The 18562-nt window shown below is 36.7% G+C and overlaps 1 protein-coding gene across 3 annotated transcripts in view; it reads right to left on the bottom strand.

The window, feature by feature from the left end:
• The window catches only part of UBE3C (ubiquitin protein ligase E3C), a 239318-nt gene that overhangs the window by 33162 nt on the left and 187594 nt on the right, over nucleotides 1–18562 (bottom strand). For all 3 annotated transcript variants that reach the window (XR_002823455.1, XM_023727980.1, XM_004372762.2), the window contains exon 19: nucleotides 13225–13437. Coding sequence is in view for 2 of the 3 variants with exons in the window: in XM_023727980.1 (XP_023583748.1) it covers nucleotides 13225–13437 (213 nt within the window). In the remaining variant the exon portion in view is untranslated. The remainder of the gene's footprint in view (nucleotides 1–13224; nucleotides 13438–18562) is intronic.

Below are 18562 nucleotides of genomic sequence, written 5' to 3'. Positions count from 1 at the left end.
AGACGCTGACTGGATTTGTTGTAGCCAAAAATTTTTTCCCAGTCTGTAGGCTGTCTTTTGACTCTTTTAGTGAAGTTTTTTGATGAGCATAAGTGTTTGATTTTTAGGCGCTCTCAGTTATCTAGTCTCTCTTCTGGTGCTTGTGCATTGTTAGTTATGGTTCATATTGTGTTATGTCATATATTAGGACTCCTAGTGTTGTCCTTTCTTCCATGATCTTTATCGTTTTTGATTTTATATTTAAGTCTTTGATCCATTCTGAGTTAGTTTTTGTGCATGGTGTGAGGTATGGGTCTTGTTTCAGTTTTTTGCAGATGGATATACAGTTATGCCAGCACCATTGGTTAAAAAGACTGTCTTTTCCCCAGTTAATGGACTTTGGGCCTTTGTCAAATATCAGCTGCTCATAGGTGGATGAATTTATGTATGGATTCTCAATTCTGTTCCATTGGTCTATGTGTCTGTTGTACTAGTACCAGGCTGTTTTGACTACTGTGGCGGTATAATAGGTTCTAAAATCAGGTAGTGTAAGTCCTCCCACTTTGTTCTTCTTCTTGAGTAATGCTTTACTTATTCGGGGCCTCTTCCCTTTCCATATGAAGTTGATTTGTTTATCTCATTAAAAAAAGCCAGTGGAATGTGAATCAGGATTGCACTGTATCTGTACATTGCTTTGGGTAGAACTGACATTTTCACTATGTTGGGCCTACCTATCCATGAGCGAGGTATGTTCTTCCACTTATGCAGGTCTCTTTTGGTTTCTTGCAGTAGTGTCTTGTAGTTTTCATTGTACAGATCTTTCACGTCTCTGGTTAGATTTTTTCTTAAGTATTTTATCTTCTTGGGGGCTATTGTAAATGGTATTGATTTGGTGATTTCCTCTTCGAGGTTCTCTTTGTTGGTGTAAAGGAATCCAACTGATTTTTGTATGTTTGTGTATCCTGAAACTTTGCTGCAATCTTCTATTAGTTCCAGTAGTTTTCTTGTGGATTCTTTGGGGCTTTCTGTGTATAAGATCACATCATCTGCAAATAGAGATACTTTGACTTCTTCTCTACCAATTCGGATGCTCTTTATTTCTTTTTCTAGCCTAATTGCTCTGGCTAGGACCTCCAGCACAATGTTGAATAAGAGTGGTGATAAAGGGCATCCTTGTCTGGTTCCCATTCTCAAGGGGAATGCTTTCAAAGTCTCTCCATTTAGGATGATGTTGGCTGTTGGCTTTGTATAAATGCCCTTAATTATACTGAAGAATTTCCCTTCTACTTCTATTTTGTTGAGAGTTTTTATCATGAATGGGTGTTGGACTTTATCAAATGCCTTTCCTGCATCAATTGATAAGATCATGTGGTTCCTGTTTTTTGTTTATGTGACGTATTACATTGATTGTTTTTCTAATGTTGAACCATCCCTGCATAACTCGTATAAATCCCACTTGATCATGATGACTTATTCTTTTGATATGCTGTTGAATTCTATCAGCTATAATTTTGTTGAGGATTTTTGTATCAGGGTTATGCTGGCTTCATAGAATGAGTTTGGGAGTATTCCATCCTTTTCTATCCTCTGAAATACCTTTAGCAGTAGTGGTGTTAACTCTTGTCTGAAAGTTTGTTAGAATTCTCCAGTGAAGCCATCCGGGCCAGGGTTTTTTTTTTCTTGGGAGTTTTTTAATTACCTTTTCAATCTCTTCTTTTGTTATGGGTTTATTTAGTTGCTCTATCTCTGTTTGTGTTAGTTTAGGTAGGTAGTGAGTTTCTAGAAATTTGTCCATTTCCTATAGGTTTTCAAATTTGTTCGAGTACAATTTTTCATAGTATTCTGTTAAGAATTATTATTCTTTTAATTTCAGTTGGGTCTGTTGTGATATCAGCCATCTCATTTCTTATACGGGTTATCTGCTTCGTCTCCTGTTTTTCTTTTCTCAGTTTGGCCAATGGTTTATCAATTTTGTTGATCTTTTCAAAGAACCAGCTTTTGGTCTTGTTAACTCTTTCAAGTGTTTTTTTATCCTCTATTTCATTTAATTCTGCTCTAATTCTTACTATTTCCTTTCTCTGGCGCCTGAAGGCTTCTTTTGCTGCTCTTTCTACTTGTTCCAGTTGTAGGTTTAATGTTTTGATTATGGCCCTTACTTCTTTTTGGATGTGTGCATTTACTGCTATAAACTGACCTCTGAGTGCTGCTTTTGCTGTGCCCCAAACGTTCTGGCAGGATGTTTTCATTCTCACTTGATTCTATGAATTTCTTTATTCCATCCTTAACTTCTTCTATAACCCAATAGTTTTTAAGCAAGATGTTGTTCAGTTTCCATGTGTCTGATTTTTTTTCCTTGCTTTTTGTTGTTGATTTCTACTTTTATGGCTTTATGGTCAGAAAAGATGCTTTGTAATACTTCCATGCTTTGGATTTTGTTAAAGCTTGCTTTATGGCCTAACTTGTGGTCTATTCTGGAGAATGTTACATGTGCACTGGAAAAGAAAGTATACTTGGCTGCTGCTGGGTGGAGTGTTCGGTATATGTTTATGAGATCAAAATGGTTGACTGTAACATTTAGCTCTTCTGTATCTTTGTTGAGCTTTCTGGCTGTTCTGTCCTTCAACGGAAGTGGCGTGTTGAAGTCTCCTCGTACTATTGTGGAGCTGACTCTCTTTTCAGTGCTGTTAGAGTTTGTTTTATGTATTTTGAAGCCCTATCGTTGGGTGCGTAAGTATTTATTATACTTACGTCCTCCTGGTGTACTGACCCTTTAATCATTTTATAATGTCCTTCCTTATCCTTTGTGGTGGATTTTACATTAAAGTCTATTTTCTCGAGATTAATATTGCCACTCCTGCTCTTTTTTGAGTGTTGTTTGCTTGATATGTTTTTTTTTTTTGCATTCCTTTGGGTTTTAGTTTGCTTGTGTCTTTAAGTTTAAGGTGTGTCTCGCATAGGCAGCATACAGACGGATCATGTTTTTTAATCCAATCTGCCATTCTCTGTCTCTTTAGTGGTGTATTTAGTCCATTTAATTCAGCGTAATTATTGATAGGTATGAGTATAGTGCTGTCATTTTGATGTCTTTTTTTGTGTGTTGTTCAGTTTCTTTGTTCCACTTAATTTTCTGTGCTGAGTCATTTTTCTTTATGTATTTTCTTTTCATTGCTGTTGATTTTGTGTTTGCTGAGTCTTTATATTTTTCTAGTTTTTTATTTTGACTTGTAGGATTGTTAGTTTCCTTTGTCGTTACCTTAATATTTACCCCTATTTTTCTAAGTTTATACCAGTCTTTTATTTCTTTATATCGCCTTGACTTCCTCTCCATATGAAAAATCTATGTCTACATTTTTAAGTCCCTCTTTTTGGTTTAAATGTTGTCATCTTTTACATAGGGGCATCTGTATCCCTATTTTCAGTGTTTTAGCTTTGATTTACTTTTGTGACTTCCCTATGTGGGTTGATATCTGGTTGTTCTGTCCTGTGTTCTAGTCCTGGGTTGTTATCTGATGATACTGATTTTCTAACCGGAGGACTCCCTGTAATATTTCTTGTAATTTTTGTTTGGTTTTTGCAAATTCCCTAAACTCCAGTTTATCTGGAAATGCCCTAATTTCACCATCATATTTGAGAGACAGTTTTGCTGGATATATAATTCTTGGCTGGCAGTTTTTTCCTTCAAGACTTTATATATGTCATCCCATTGCCTTCTTGCCTGCATGGTTTCTGCTGAGTGGTCTGAGCTTATTCTTATTGACTCTCCTTTGTAGATGACTTTTCGTTTATCCCTAGCTGCTCTTAAAAATCTCTCTTTATCTTTGGTTTTGGCAAGTTTGATTATAATATGTCTTGGTGACTCTCTTTTGGGATCTACCTTATGTGGGGTTCGATGAGCATCTTGGATATCTTGTCATCTTTCACGATATCAGGGAAGTTTTCTGCCAACATATCTTCAACACTTCTCTCTGTATTATCTGTTACCCCCCGTTCTGGTACTCCAATCACTCATAGATTATTCCTCTTGATAGAGTCCCACATAGTTCTTAAGGTTTCTTCATTTTTTTAAAATCCTTTTATCTAGTTTTTCTTCAAATAAGTTGGTGTCAAGTGCTTTATCTTCAATCTCACTAATTCTGACTTCCATTGCCTCAATTCTGCTCCTATGACTTTCTGTTAAGTTGTCTAATTCTGAAATTTTATTGTTAATCTTCTGGATTTCTGACTGCTGTTCCTCTATGGATTCTTGCAGCCTGTTCAGTCTGTCATTATGCTCTTCTCTAATCTTTCTGATTTCCTCTATGGGAGTTCTGCGTCTTGCTTAATTTCCTTCCTAATTTCTTGAGGTGTTCTGTATATTAATCTTTTTTATTTTGCCTCCGGTAATTCCAAGAAATTTTCCTCCTTTGGAAAATTTCTAGATTCTTTATTTTGGGACCTTTGTGAAGCCATCAAGGATTGCCTCTTTATGTGACTTGATATTGACTGTTGTCTCCGAGCCATCAATAAGTTATTATATTTATTTATTTTATGTTTGCTTACTGTGTTCTAGCTTCTTGTTTTGTTTTGATATGCCCAAATAGGCTGTCACCAGGTGGTTAGATCTGTTACTAGGTATGTGAGCTCCGGAGTCCACCCGCTCCTCCTGTATGGATTCAGCTCAAATGCCAAGGTAGACAGCCACCAAATGATTGGCATCGGGCTGCAGCAGGGGGACACACTCTGAGCAAGGCAAGGGGCTGACAGCCGCCCCCAAGTGTCCAGGAGGAAGGCATGTCCCTGTTCCCTAGAGCGTGTAGGTGGGTGGGTTTTGCAGCTGGACTATGAGCACCTAATGCTGTTGGCTGTAAGGACTGGGGGGCACCTCTTATTCATGGGCCCTTATTGCAAGCGGCTAGGTGGTGTGGGTGGAGCCACCAGTCCTCAGGCCCGTGATGTAGGTAGGTGACCCTGCTTAATGGGCAGAGCAGTGTCAAATGTGAAGAACCTGCCACTTCACAGCTGAAACAGTTGAAGTTAGACTTCCAGTATATACCCTGTTGTACTGCGGTAATGAGGGCCTACGCTGCTGAGATGGGCCCGCACAAGGCTATGCAGGGAGAAAAGCACTCAAAGTCTGTGAATCCCTTATGCCTGTGCCTAGGAAAGGAGCTGTGCCTACCCTGGGTTCCTTGCTTTAGTGGAGCTGGCAGTTTATTTTTTACCATTTGCTAATTTGTTCACTCTCCAAGGCAGGGAGAATGGCTCCGGGAGTGTGACGGATCCTACTTCCGGCCCAGAGGACTTGGCAATTACCGAAGCCAGTCCAGGACACAATGTAGAGCAGGGAGTGGGCAGGTAAATGGGAGAGAGGTTTTTCCCTAAGCGGGGTGTTTTTGATCTGTGCAGTAAGCCGTAGGCATGTACTTATCTTTCCACGATGAGGGCTGCTTCTCAGTGGTTCTGGGTGGCCCTGTAGACTCTCAGCGGCTGGGTCTCTCCCGGTGTGGAAAACGCGCCTCCTGAGCACAGCTGCTTGCCTGCCTCACCGCTCACCCCTGAGCTGATCAGGCCTGAAGGGCTGAGGCTCTTGCCGGGTTAGGTCTGGCAACGCCTCACTGCTTGCAAATCGTCTCTTCCTCACCCTGCCACTCAGTCTGCTTCCTCAACTCTGCCTTTGATGTTCAGGGCTCCCAGACTGCCATATATAATCAAATCACTTGTTTCCTTGGGTCTTTGTTGTGAGAGGGTCCACCGGAAGCATCTGACTACTGCGTGATCTTGGCCCTGCCCCCTGGGATCTCTTTTTAAATGGAAAGAAAATGTATAACATTTTCCAGAAGATTTTCTTCAAATATTTACAATAAAAAATTTCCTTGGTTTTAAGTTATTGAAACAAAAGGTCACTCTCCAAAGATGTTACGTAAGGAGAGGTTACTGTGCTAGGCCTTCAAAGAATATAAATAAACCCTCCCAGGGTAACTGAAACTTTCTCTCATCTGGATAAGTGAACATTTAAGTTACAGAACTGGAGAGAAGGTTTGTTATTAGTTATGGTCTATACACTTTCACATACATTTCCGTACTTGAGTTATCAAAAAGAAACTGTAAAGTAACAATAGTTAAGAAAGCAATTAATTGTATTAGGTAGTGGTTTTTTTACTGTGGTGAAATACATATCACAAAACTTGTCATTTCAACCATTTTTCCACGTGCAATTTGGTGACATTATGTTCCTCATGTCGTGCAAACACCACCATTATGGGTTTTCAATTTCCTTCATCACCCTTAACAGAAATTCATTGTCTCTTAAGCAATTATCTCCCCACTTGTCCCACCCATCCGCCCCTATAACCACTAATAAACTTTGGTCTCTATGCATTTGTCTATTCTGGATATTTCATGTAAGTGAGGATAATACAATATTTGTCCTTAAGTAGAATTTTAAAATAATCTCTCACTCTGATTTGAGAACTATTTGTTTTCCATTATATTAAGGTATACATCCAATTCACTCATTTTAAGTGTGTAGTCTGACTGTGAAACTCACCACAATCAAGAGATGTCCCCAGGTTAAGAATGGCCGACTTATGGACAACTTGTACTTAAGAACAGACTACCATAAAGCCTGTTATATTAAAAATTTAAGTTAAATACAATGGTTTATAATAACGGAAGCACACACTACTTTGTGACGCTCATGAAAACACTGCATAGATCCAGTGGTTCGTGGGCTTGAACCACGCCGTCCACCATCTTAAGTTCGGTCATGTTGCCAGTAACACTGTGTTGAGTGTGTAACTTTGTACTTGGCTTAAATTTCACTTTAATCATGATCTTTTTAAATCTAAACTGTTTTAGTAACTGCTTCCTTAATTTTTTTTACAGTACTGTTTACCTACACACATACACACACAGATTCTCTTTAGTACAGTACTGCATGTAGTTACTTTTATTATTACTGTATTATTATTATGTTTAAGATATTTTAGGGTATTTGGAAGTGTTTCTTAAGTGCATTTATATGCATAGAAAGGTAAAATATATACTATATACTAAGACAGACATTTGACTGATGCTAAATAAGAACCGTATGTACCTGTTCCAACTTACCTACAAATTGGACTTAAAGACAGAGTTACGAATGGATCTCATTTGTAATCTGGAGACTGCCTGTATACAACAGTTTCATCATCCTAGCTAAGATTCTTGGTGCCCCTCTGCAATGGATCCCCACTCCTGACCTCTGGCCCCTGCAGACACTGATCTGATTTACACCTGTATAGTTTTGTCTTTTGTAAATTTCATGTAAATAGAATAATACATGATACATTTTTTACTTCTTTCACTTAGGATAATGTTTCTGAGCTTTATCTACATTCTTGTGTGTATTAATATGTCATTCCTTTTTCCTGCCAAGTAGTATTCCACTGTGTGGATGTACCACATTTTTGTTTATTCATTCACTGGGTGATAGACATTTGGGTTGTTCCCAGTTTGCAGCTACTAAGAATAATCCTTCTATGAACACCACAAGAGCTATGTTTTTGATTGCTAGTAAACAAATCTAAATGTTACAAATGATCAGAAATTTAATTTCAAAAGGGTTTGGGGAAATGCTAAAAAATGTTCTTCAAGTACAGATAATTTTCTATCTCATACTTCTGAACAGTGATGCACCTTCAAAAAGTATACCTGTGAGGCAGTAATGTTTTTAAATTGGGGTGTGTATAGGGGTACACATGTGAGAAGTGGCCTTGTTAAATTCTTCTAAGGAAAGAACTCTATTACTAATGATAGAAATGCTTATTAGCAAATCACTCCTGGGAACAGAAATTTTACATAAAATTAGAAAACCTTAATAGTATTAAAAAAAAAATCTTTCTGCTTGGCTCGAGAACCATAATTATTACTTATTTATACATCAAGATAAATTAGTACACATACTCATTGGTATGAATACTAAATTAAATTTCTTAATTTAAAATCTGATTATTTTAAAAACCAAATCATATAGCATTTTCACAATTTTTATTAAGTATCCTTAATGCTAGTTTTTTTTTAATCAAAAGTTGTGCAAAAATCCTGCTGCCATTGACTAAAACTAATCATTATGAGATTATAATTTTTGCAATCCAAGTGGTCACTAACTTGTACCAGTTTTGTTGAGGTTGATAATAGATAATAACCACCTTTTCTACAGGACAACTCATATGATCAGAGAGAGAATACTAAACGGGCTGATATATTAATGACCATAAAGTTGGAGGTATTTTAAAATATTTTCAAAACTTTTCTAAAGAAAGAGAAATCTTAGAGCTCCTAAAACTTTGTTTTTGTTGTGAGGTGCTGCCGAGTCAGTTCCGACTCACAGCAACCCTATGCACAACAGAATGCAACATTGCCCAGTCCTACACTATCCTCACAATCATTGCTGTGTTTGAGTCCACTGTTGCAGCCACTGTGTCCATCCATGCCGTCGGGGGTCTTCCTCTTTTTTGCTGATCCTCTACCTTACCAAGCATGATGTCTTTCTCCAGGGACTGATTCCTCCTGATAACATGTCCAAAGTATGTGAGACGAAGTCTTGCCATCCTTGCTTCTAAGGAGCATTCTGGCTGCACTTCTTCCAACACAGATTTGTTCATTCTTCTGGCAGTCCATGGTATAGTCAATATTCTTTGCCAACACCACAATTCAAAAGCGTCAATTCTTTTTCGGTCTTCTTATTCATTATCCACCTTTCGCATGCATAATGAGGTAACTGAAAATACCACGACTTGGGTCAGATGCACCTTAGTCCTCGAAGTGACACCTTTGCTTTTGAACACTTTAAAGACGTCTTTTGCAGCAGATTTGCCCAATGCAATGCATTGTTTGGTTTCCTGACTGCTGCTTCCATGGGTGTTGACTGTGGATCCAAGTAAAACGAAATCCTTGACAACGTCAATCTTTTCTCCGTTTATCATGATGTTGCTTATTGGTCCAGTTGAGAGGAATTTTGTTTCTTTATGTTGAGGTGTGATCCATATGGAAGGCTGTAATCTTTGATCTTCATCAGTAAGTACTTCAAGTCTTCTTTGCTTTCAGCAAGCAAGGTTGTGTCACCTGCATATTGCACATTATTAATGAGTCTTCAACAATCCTGATGCCATTCTTCTTCATACAGTCCAGTTTCTTGGATAATTTGCTCAGCATACAGATTTTGAATAGGTATGGTGAAAGGACACAACTTCGACGCACACCTTTCCTGATTTTGAACCATGCAGTATCACCTTATTCTGTTTGAATGACTGCCTCTTGGTTTATGCACTGGTTCTCCATGAGCACAATTAATTGTTCTGGAATTCCCATTCTTTGCAATGTTATCCATAATTTGTTATGATCCTTACAGTTGAATGCCTTTGCAAAGACAATCAAACACAGGTAAACATCTTTCTGGTATTCTCTGCTTTTAGCCAGCATCCATCTGACATCAGCAATGATATCCCTAGTTTCACGTCCCCTTCTGAATCCAGCTTGAATTTCTGGCAGTTCCCTATCGATGTACTGCTGGAACCGTTGCTGGCCAGGTAGCTGTCTCCCAAATTTCTTGGCATAGATTAGTAAGTGCCTCTAGCACTGCATCCATCTGTTGAAACATCTGAACTGGTATTCTCTCAATTCCTGGCGCCTTGCTTTTCGACAATACCTTCACTACAGACTGGACTTCTTCCTTCAATATCATCGGTTCTTGATCAAATGTTACCTCCTGAAATGGCTGAACATTGACCAATTCTTTTTGGTACAGTGACTCTGTGTATTTCTGCCATCTCTTTAGATGCTTCCTGTGTCGTTCAGTATTTTGCCCACAGAAGCCTTCAAAATTGCAACCCGAAGCTTAAATTTTTTTCTTCAAGTCTTTCCATCCTTTGAAACCTTCTGTTAAGTTCTTTTATTTCATCACTTCTTCCATTTGCTTTAGCTACTCTACATTCAAGAGTAAGTTTCAGAGTCTCTTCTGACATCCATTTTTGTCTTTCTTGTCTTTTTAATGATCTTTTGCTTTCTTCATGTATGATGTCCTTGATGTCATCCCATAACTTGTCTGGTCTTCAGTCATTAGTGTTCAGTGCATCAAATCTATTCCTGAGATGGTTTCCAAATCCAGGTGAAATATACTCAAGGTTGTATTTTGGTTCTCATGGACTTGTTTTAATTTTCTTCAGCTTCAACTTGAACTTGCATATGAGTAATTGATGGTCTGTTCTGCAGTTGGCCCCTGGGCTTGTTCTGACTGATGATATTGAGCTTCTCCATCGTCTCTTTCCATAGATGTAGATGATTTGATTCCTGTGTATTCCATCTGGTGAGGTCCACATGTACAGTCATCATTTATGTTGTTGAAAAAAGGTATTTACAATGAATAAGTTATTGGTCATGTAAAATTCTACCATGCTATCTCTGGTGTCATTTCTATCACTTAGGCCATATTTTCCAACTACCGATCCTTCTTTGTTTCCAACTTCTGCATTCTAATCAGCAGTAATTATCAATGAATCTTGACTGCATGTTTGACTGCAGAAATTGGTAAAAATCTTCAATTCCTTCATCTTTAGCATTAGTGGTTGATGCATAAATTTGAATATTTGTATTAACTGGTCTTCCTTGTAGGTGTATGGATATTACCCTATCACTGACAGCGTTGTACTTCAGGACAGATCTTGAAATATTCTTTTTGACAATGAATGGGATGCCATTCCTCTTCAATCTGTCATTCCTGGCATAGTAGACCATATGACTGTCTGATTCAAAATGGCCAATACCACTCCATTTCAGCTCAGTAATGCCTAGGATATTGATCTTTACGCATTCCATTTCATTTTTGATGACTTCCAAGTTTTCTAGGTTCATATTTTGTACATCCCATGTTCTGATTATTAATGGATGTTTGCAGCTGCTGCTTCTCATTTTGAGTTGTGCCGCATCGGGAAATGATGGTCCCGAAAGCTTGACTCCATCTATGTCATTAAGGTGGACTCTACTTTGAGGAGGTAGCTCTTGCCCTGCTGTATTTTGAGTGCCTTCCAACCTAAGGGGCTCATCTTCCTACACTATTATCAGGCTATGTTCCACTGGTATTCATAAGGTTTTCCTTGGCCAGTGTTTTCAGAAGTAGACTGCCAGGTCTTTCTTCCTAGTCTGTCATAGCCCGGAAGCTCCACTGAAACATGTCCATCACAGGTGACTCTCCTGGTATTTGAAATACCAGTGGCATAGCTTTCAGCATCACAGCAACATGCAAGCCACCACAGTACAACAAACTGACAGATGTGTCATGGGTCTGAATTTTTAAGGAACATTTATCCTTTCTACAAAGAATTTGCCATTTTAAGGTGTTTTAAAACATTAGAGATGCAAGCACTCTGAATGATAATTTCATACAGGTATTTTTTACTGTAATTGTCTACATTCTTTTTGAAATTGTATTTTGCATGTACGCACGCAGGGATCAATGAGTTTCATGTGGATTTTGTTTTAAAAACCAACTGCACAAAGTAGATTTTGTATTTGGTTACTTGGAAACTATTCCTTTCAGCAAGAAACCCTGGCATTGAAGATTTCAGATTTAGACAAATATGTCAAACAAATGTCTTTTTGGACCTCAAAACTATTGTAAAAAAAATATGGAAATAGTAATTTTTAAAAAAGACTGTATACTAACTTAGAATAAGAATGCCTCCCTTTCTCTGACTCAAATAAAATATACTTAGTTCAAAATTAAGAACTCCTCTCATTCAACATGATTAGGATTGATACTGATCAGTTAAAAAAAAAAAATTGCTTAATCCTCAAGTTGTTTCTTCTCTGCATATTCTGGAACAACCTGACTGACTCAGAAAACACTCAGGGTGCTTCTAGGCCCTAATCCTGACTTACTGAATCAAAATTTTAGTTTTCTCTGACAGGAGACACAAATATTTTCTTGTTGTTTAATTGCCTACTAGATTTGTAATGCATTTCTTTAGGACATCTCAAAATGAAGTACTTAAATATCCAAAATCGGATATGGAATTAAACATCTAATCTCTTTCTGGATATATTTTTTAACGCTTTTAAGACCTAAATCCTTAAATGGTTAAATGACTACAGGATTAAGCTCAAACCTCTTAGCAGGAGGCAGGTCCCCGTGTACTCCTCTACCTGCGGTCCTACATACACTCTGAACTTCATCTACTTGCAGTAACAAACTTCATCTACTTGCAGTACCTTCCTGGTGAATTCCTAATCACTCATAAAGAGTTTTTTCCAGGTAGCCTTCCCTGATCTATCGGGAGTTAAGCACAGTATATTTTATCACTGCACACATCACGTTCTTTTATAAATATACCTGCCTCTCTTATTAGAATGTGCACTCTCTTATAATTTTTAAATTCTTTGGGTGGTGCTAAACGTTACGTACTTGACTACCAGTTGAAAGGCTGGCGGTTCAAACCCACCCAGAGGCTCCTTGGAAGACAGGCCTGGAGATCCGCTTCTGAAAGGTCATAGCCTTGAAAACCCTATGGAACAGGTCTACTCTGTACTCATGGGGTCACCATGAGTCAGAACTGACGATTCCAACTAACAACAACGATGCATAGCACAGTGGTTGACACAGAGCCAATGAATGAATAAAAAAAAATGAATAAGCAAGCAGGTAATACGATATAAGAACTAACCAAAACTGCATTAATATAAACATGCTCAATATGTGCATTCACCAAAATAAAATGTTAGTGCTTACAATCTGGGGGTTCAGGTTAAGAAGTACCCTGTGTGGGTCAATATATTTTCATTGGTGATTTGACTGAAGATTAAGCATATATTTAATTAATATGCAGGTAATTTTAAACTAGGCAAAGCTGATGACCTTGGAAAGCCTGGGTTAGAACTATGTCCATGAATGACTGTCAAAGTGCTAGAGTATTACTTTAGAACTTTATCTGGGTTACAAATAAATTTTCATGAGAAGGCAAATCTGCAAATATGAAATCTACAATTGGTTTGGCTATAATTCTTTAAGAAAGGGCTTTTCATTCTAAATAAAATGTGCAAAAACTCAAATAATATAAAGAAAATGTACTTTCACACAAAATAATGTAATAATACTTAGTATATAGTATGTATCTTTACACATATACTATAGTATATACTATGTATCTCTCATTACCTTGTGAATCAAAATTCAGAATTAATAAATTGGTAAAGAGATGAAAAACAAAAGGCCCTCGCAAATATTCTCCTTACCTGTGCCTCTCCGAGATCATTATTCACCACAGTAAAGTTCAGCCCAAGTTCCTCCACATCACCTTCATAGCTCTTGAGAAAGAGCAAATTCTTATATACTTCAGGATCTAATGAAGCTAAATGATGGATGTCCACATCTGCACTAGTTCCAAGCAACTTTGAGAGGAAAAAGCCAGCAAAGGGCAGCTCCACCAGCATATTTTCATAGAGAGCCTTCAAATGAGAACAATGAACAACAATTAGCATTTAATATAACCTCTTTTTTTCTCTTTTCCCAAATAAAAGAACATGTTCATTTTGATGTTTAACAGAATCCTAAGATACAAGTATTTTTCTTCCTAACAACGATGAGGACCAGTGGTAGTTAATATTTGGTGACCATATACCAAGCAACAGGACAGAGTTTAAGTATTTGATGTATGTATTCAATATGCGGAAAATTCTAGAACAGATTACCATCAAAGAATTTTAGAGCTGAAATTCTAGAATGCTAGAGCAAAAAGAAACATTTAAAAGCCAAATACTTCATGCTACAATAGAAGTTGACAAACTTTCTGGAAAGGGCCAGACAGTAAGTGTTTTAGGCTTTGCAGACCAGACAGCCTTTGTCAAAACTACTAAACTCTGCCTTTGGAGCACAAAAGCAGTCATATGCAATATGTAATGAACGAATGTGGCTGTGTTCCAATAAAACTTTATTTATGGACACAAATGTGGATTTCCTATAATCTTCCCATGTCATGAAACGTTATTCTTCTTTTGATTATCTTTCCCCCCAACCATTTAATGTAAAAATCATTCTTAGCTCGGCTAGATTTGGTCTACAGGCTGTAGTTTGCTGATGTCTGTTCTAAAACTGAAAAAACTTGGGGCTTAGAACTCTGAAGACTTGCCCAGATATTAAGAGTTAGTGGGTAGTAAAACTGGTATCAAGACCCAGGTTCCCTGATTCACAGTTCAATGACCTTTTTACTATACCTTTCTCCCTACATTCTTTCTAAGGATTGCAATGTGCAATTATTTTTTGCATTTATTTAAAGCATAATTTACATATAGTAAAATGCACAAATCTTAACAAGTACAGGCAAAGAATTTTTCCATTTGACTTACACTCACTAATGACCACCCAGATCAAGATAAAAAACGCATTTCCCCTCACTGAAAATTCCCTCGTGTCCCCGCACAGTCAGTATCATTTTTCCACCTAGGCTAACCATTGTGACTGCTGTAACTATAGATAAATTTTGCCAGTTCTAAAAACTTCATAAATGAGATTATATAATATGTACAATTTTATATGTCTTCTCTTTACATAATGTTTTTGAGATTTATTCAAGTTACTATTTGTTCTTTTTATTTATTGTTCTGTAGAATTCCATTCATGAATATACCAAAATATGTTTCCCTTCACCTGATGACAGACATCTGACTTGTTTTCAGTTTGGGGCTATGATGAAAACAGCGGCTATGAACAGTCATGTACAAGACTTTGTGTAGATACGTGTACTCATTTCTCTTTAATATATACTTAAAAGTGGAATTGTTGGGTCACAATGTAGGCATATGTTTAATGTATTGGACACTGAAAAGCTGTTTAACAAAATGGAAATATTACTTTTCACTATCATCAGGAATGTATGGGGGTTGTTACTGTTCTACATCTTCACCAATGCTTAGTACTGTTAGTCTTTTTAATTTTAGTCATTCTAATTGGTGCAATGAGTTATCTCATTGTAGTTTTAATTCTCATTTCCATGACTAATGATATGGGATTAAATCAAGTATGGGTTAGTATTACTGTGAAGGACAATCTATGATTTAACTCGATCAAACACCAGTGATTCCCTAGCAAAAGAAGCTGGAAAAAGTAAAATTACATACGTTTTTCCAACATACTGTCAAGGTTCACCTAGTATTATATAAATATTCCTATGGACTAAGGTTGTAAAGTGCAACAAGGAATCAGGAATGTGATGTGAAGTTTTCAAAAGCAGCCTTTTGATGACTGACTGGAAGCCATGACAATTCTTTCTTGTCAAAAGTTTTCTTATAAAAATAATAGTTACTATTTATTAAGTTGGACAATGAATAAGGAAGACCAAAAAAGAACTGATGCCTGTGAATTATGGTGTGGGTGAAGAATATGGAATATACCATGGACTACTAGAAGAACAAATTCTGTCTTGGAAGAAGTACAGCGAGAATGCTCCTTAGAAACGAGCATGGCGAGACTTCATTTGATATACTTTGAACATGTTATCAGGAGGGACCAGTCCCTGGAGAAGGACATCATGTTTGGTAAAGTCGAGGGTCAGTAAAAAAGAGGAAGACCCTCAATGAGACGGATTGACGCAGTGGGTGTAATGATGGGCTCAAACATAGTAATGACTGTGAGGATGGCGCGGCATCGGGCAGTGTTTCATTCTGTTGTACGAAGGGTCGCTATGGGTCTGAAATGACTCGACGGCACCTAACAACAACTCTTACTGAATGCTTACTACGTGACAGGCACTGTGCTAAGCACTTGTCATAAGTCATCTTATTTCCATTTGGCCCATTTGGAACATTTCCTAACCGTAAGGTAAAAGACAGACTCCTATCCAGAAGCCAATGGGAAATCCGGACTTCCTTTACAAATAACCATTTTTCTTAGAATACCTCTAATCTGTCAAAAGATATTTATTTACACTGATCCTATGAAATGCTAAGATTAAGAAGAAGATAGAAGGGCCAAGGACTATCTTCCACTTTACAATCTACTATAATAAGCTATGCTTTAGAACATATGTTTTGATGTATCCAAATCCTCTTTAATCTACTGTTTTAAAATGAGTGCTATTGTGCTACTCAGGGAATACCAAAATAAAAACAATTTATTTAATCTATGTGATAATCATTCATCCATGAAACTGTAAACTCAGAAGTCACTCTTCCAACCAAGAGGCCATTCACCTAACTATATCCAAATAAACTAAAACGCGAAATTTTAGTTTCATAAAATAGATCTATGTGGATTAACTAATATGAGAGTGAACAGTCTCTAAATAACTGGAACTATGCTTCTGTAATCTTCCCAATAAACAAGAAAATTCTAGTCTACATGGCATCATTCAACTTTGGAGTGAGTTTTTTCCATAGTTACAGCTTCCACCAGTTCCAGTATCTAATCACTCTACTCTCTATGTGGTAGTCTATAAAATAACCGATTCTTAAACAAACACATTTACACATTCAATGAGTAAATCTACACAGTCAAATGAGTGTCTCTCCCTTTTCCTCCTAAGCTACCAATTAGGAACACCCTTGAAATCTAAACTTTTAAGACTCACCTATTAATACAAGTGGAGGAAACTAGAAAATAGCTATTAAACATTTTTCTAAAATACCATTTTTTTTTTTTTTGGTAAATTAACGCACCCACACATATAACGCAATGATGAAATAAGTACAACAGTTCTGGCACAGCATACACTGCGCGTGTCTCATGACACTTCCAGAAGTGAATTTCAGCTTCATTCACCTGTCCTTCTATGTTACAGATAAATAATATCATTCTGTTCATTTTCTTCAATCTCCTGCTCATATGTATAAAAATAGTCCGAAAATGTTACTTTTGATTGTAACTGTATAATAAAGGTATAAGCTATCATGAAGAAGTCATGGGTTGAGTTTGATAGTCCCCCAGTAATGGGAAAATAAACAACTTTAAAGTGTGTGTTTGTTTCTATTAAGTCGATAATTACAGTACATTAGCTCAACAGTTGAATGGGAAAACCTTATCAAGTCATCTTAAGTATAACCATTAGGTTCTGTTAGGTCTGCTTATTTCGTAGTTTAATTATGTCTTCTTAACGTCAATGTCTTTGATCAATGATCATAAGTCACCTTAGTCATGTTTGCGAGCGAAGGCCTATAAAAGGACTCTTGCTTCTTGTACACCTCACATTTGTGATAAGAAATAGATACTGAAGTCAGCAACATGTAAAAAAAAAACTGTCATAGCAGGCTTACAAAAATAATGCATAGGGGAGGGGGGTTGCGTGGTTGGCAAAAAAACAAAAAAGCATAATGCACATGTCATTTGTGTAAAGATACAGTATCTAGAGTGCCACTGGCTTCTCGCTTTAAAATTTCAAGACCACCTTTGTGAGAGTGGGATTTCCACCAGTTTCTCATAAATTATGTGTTGATCAGAAACAGTAAAACTCCTATCTTTGTTAGAAGGGAAAGTTTTAAAAAATGGAAACAGGTAAGGAAATCCATTAAAAATCCACAAAGTTCTTAGAGGAGGAAAGCATAAGTGTTTAAGCATGATACATGTGTCTAACATAAAAAGAAAAAAGATGAAGACAGAAAATTTCATATACCACATGTATGAAAAGGGGTATATAATATGTAACTAGTCATGTGCTCTTTATTCTTTGAACGTATAAAATATTGTACACGTAACTATTTTATAAATGTACACTATACTGACACACACACATTTATGAAACATACTATGATATCTGACAAACAAGTAAAATTAATTTCCAGAAAACTACTAGTAGACACTTTAAATAACGCATTTTTCCCACAAGGTTAATCTGTCTAAGGCACTCAGGTTCACCATCTGTTAACTATACTCGACATAACACTTCCTCTCCACCTAAGATTACAATTCTCTGCCAGGTAAACTGAAGAGTTATGTCCTTGTGTTTTTATTTCTAATTGGAAGACTAATGGTTACCCAATTAATTTTGAAAAGATGGCAAAAAAGAACTTCTTAATGAGAAAACATGTAGTAAAATGCTGACCAGCATTTTGTCATCTGCTGATAATCTAAAGAAAGAGTTGTTTCAAGAAAGCCCCAATCTGCTTAAAATTAAAGTTAAGAATGGTTAATACCATTAACCCGGAACATTTATAAGTAGTATTACTTCTAAATGAATAATAAGTTCAAAGCCAAGGAGAACATTTTGCATAAAACTACATGATTGATTCAAGGTATTGAAGAAAAGCCCTCATTTGTACAGTAGACTTTTAAAAGTAAACTGGAAGTGTAAATCATTTGACGTTCAATATATAAGGTCACTGTTTGCCATTTCTGCATTACTAACAATAAACCAGTAAAATTTGTTAAATACACCAGAGCTACCTGAATTTTAAACAGAAATCCCATTGTGACTCATAAAATGTAAATGCATAGGTATAATTTTTTAAATAAGGCAGGTTTAAACCTTTAGAGCATTTAATATACAAGCACTAATAAATGATAGCACTAAAAACTATGATTGCATCAGCTAAATGGCTTATAAATTAAATTTCCATAATGTATGCAATTGAGATACAAATGTAA

This window comes from Trichechus manatus, unplaced genomic scaffold (genome assembly GCF_000243295.1).
Source record: "Trichechus manatus latirostris isolate Lorelei unplaced genomic scaffold, TriManLat1.0 scaffold00020, whole genome shotgun sequence".
NCBI classification, from domain to species: Eukaryota; Metazoa; Chordata; class Mammalia; order Sirenia; family Trichechidae; genus Trichechus; species Trichechus manatus.
This window is presented reverse-complemented; position numbering and strand designations above follow the sequence as displayed.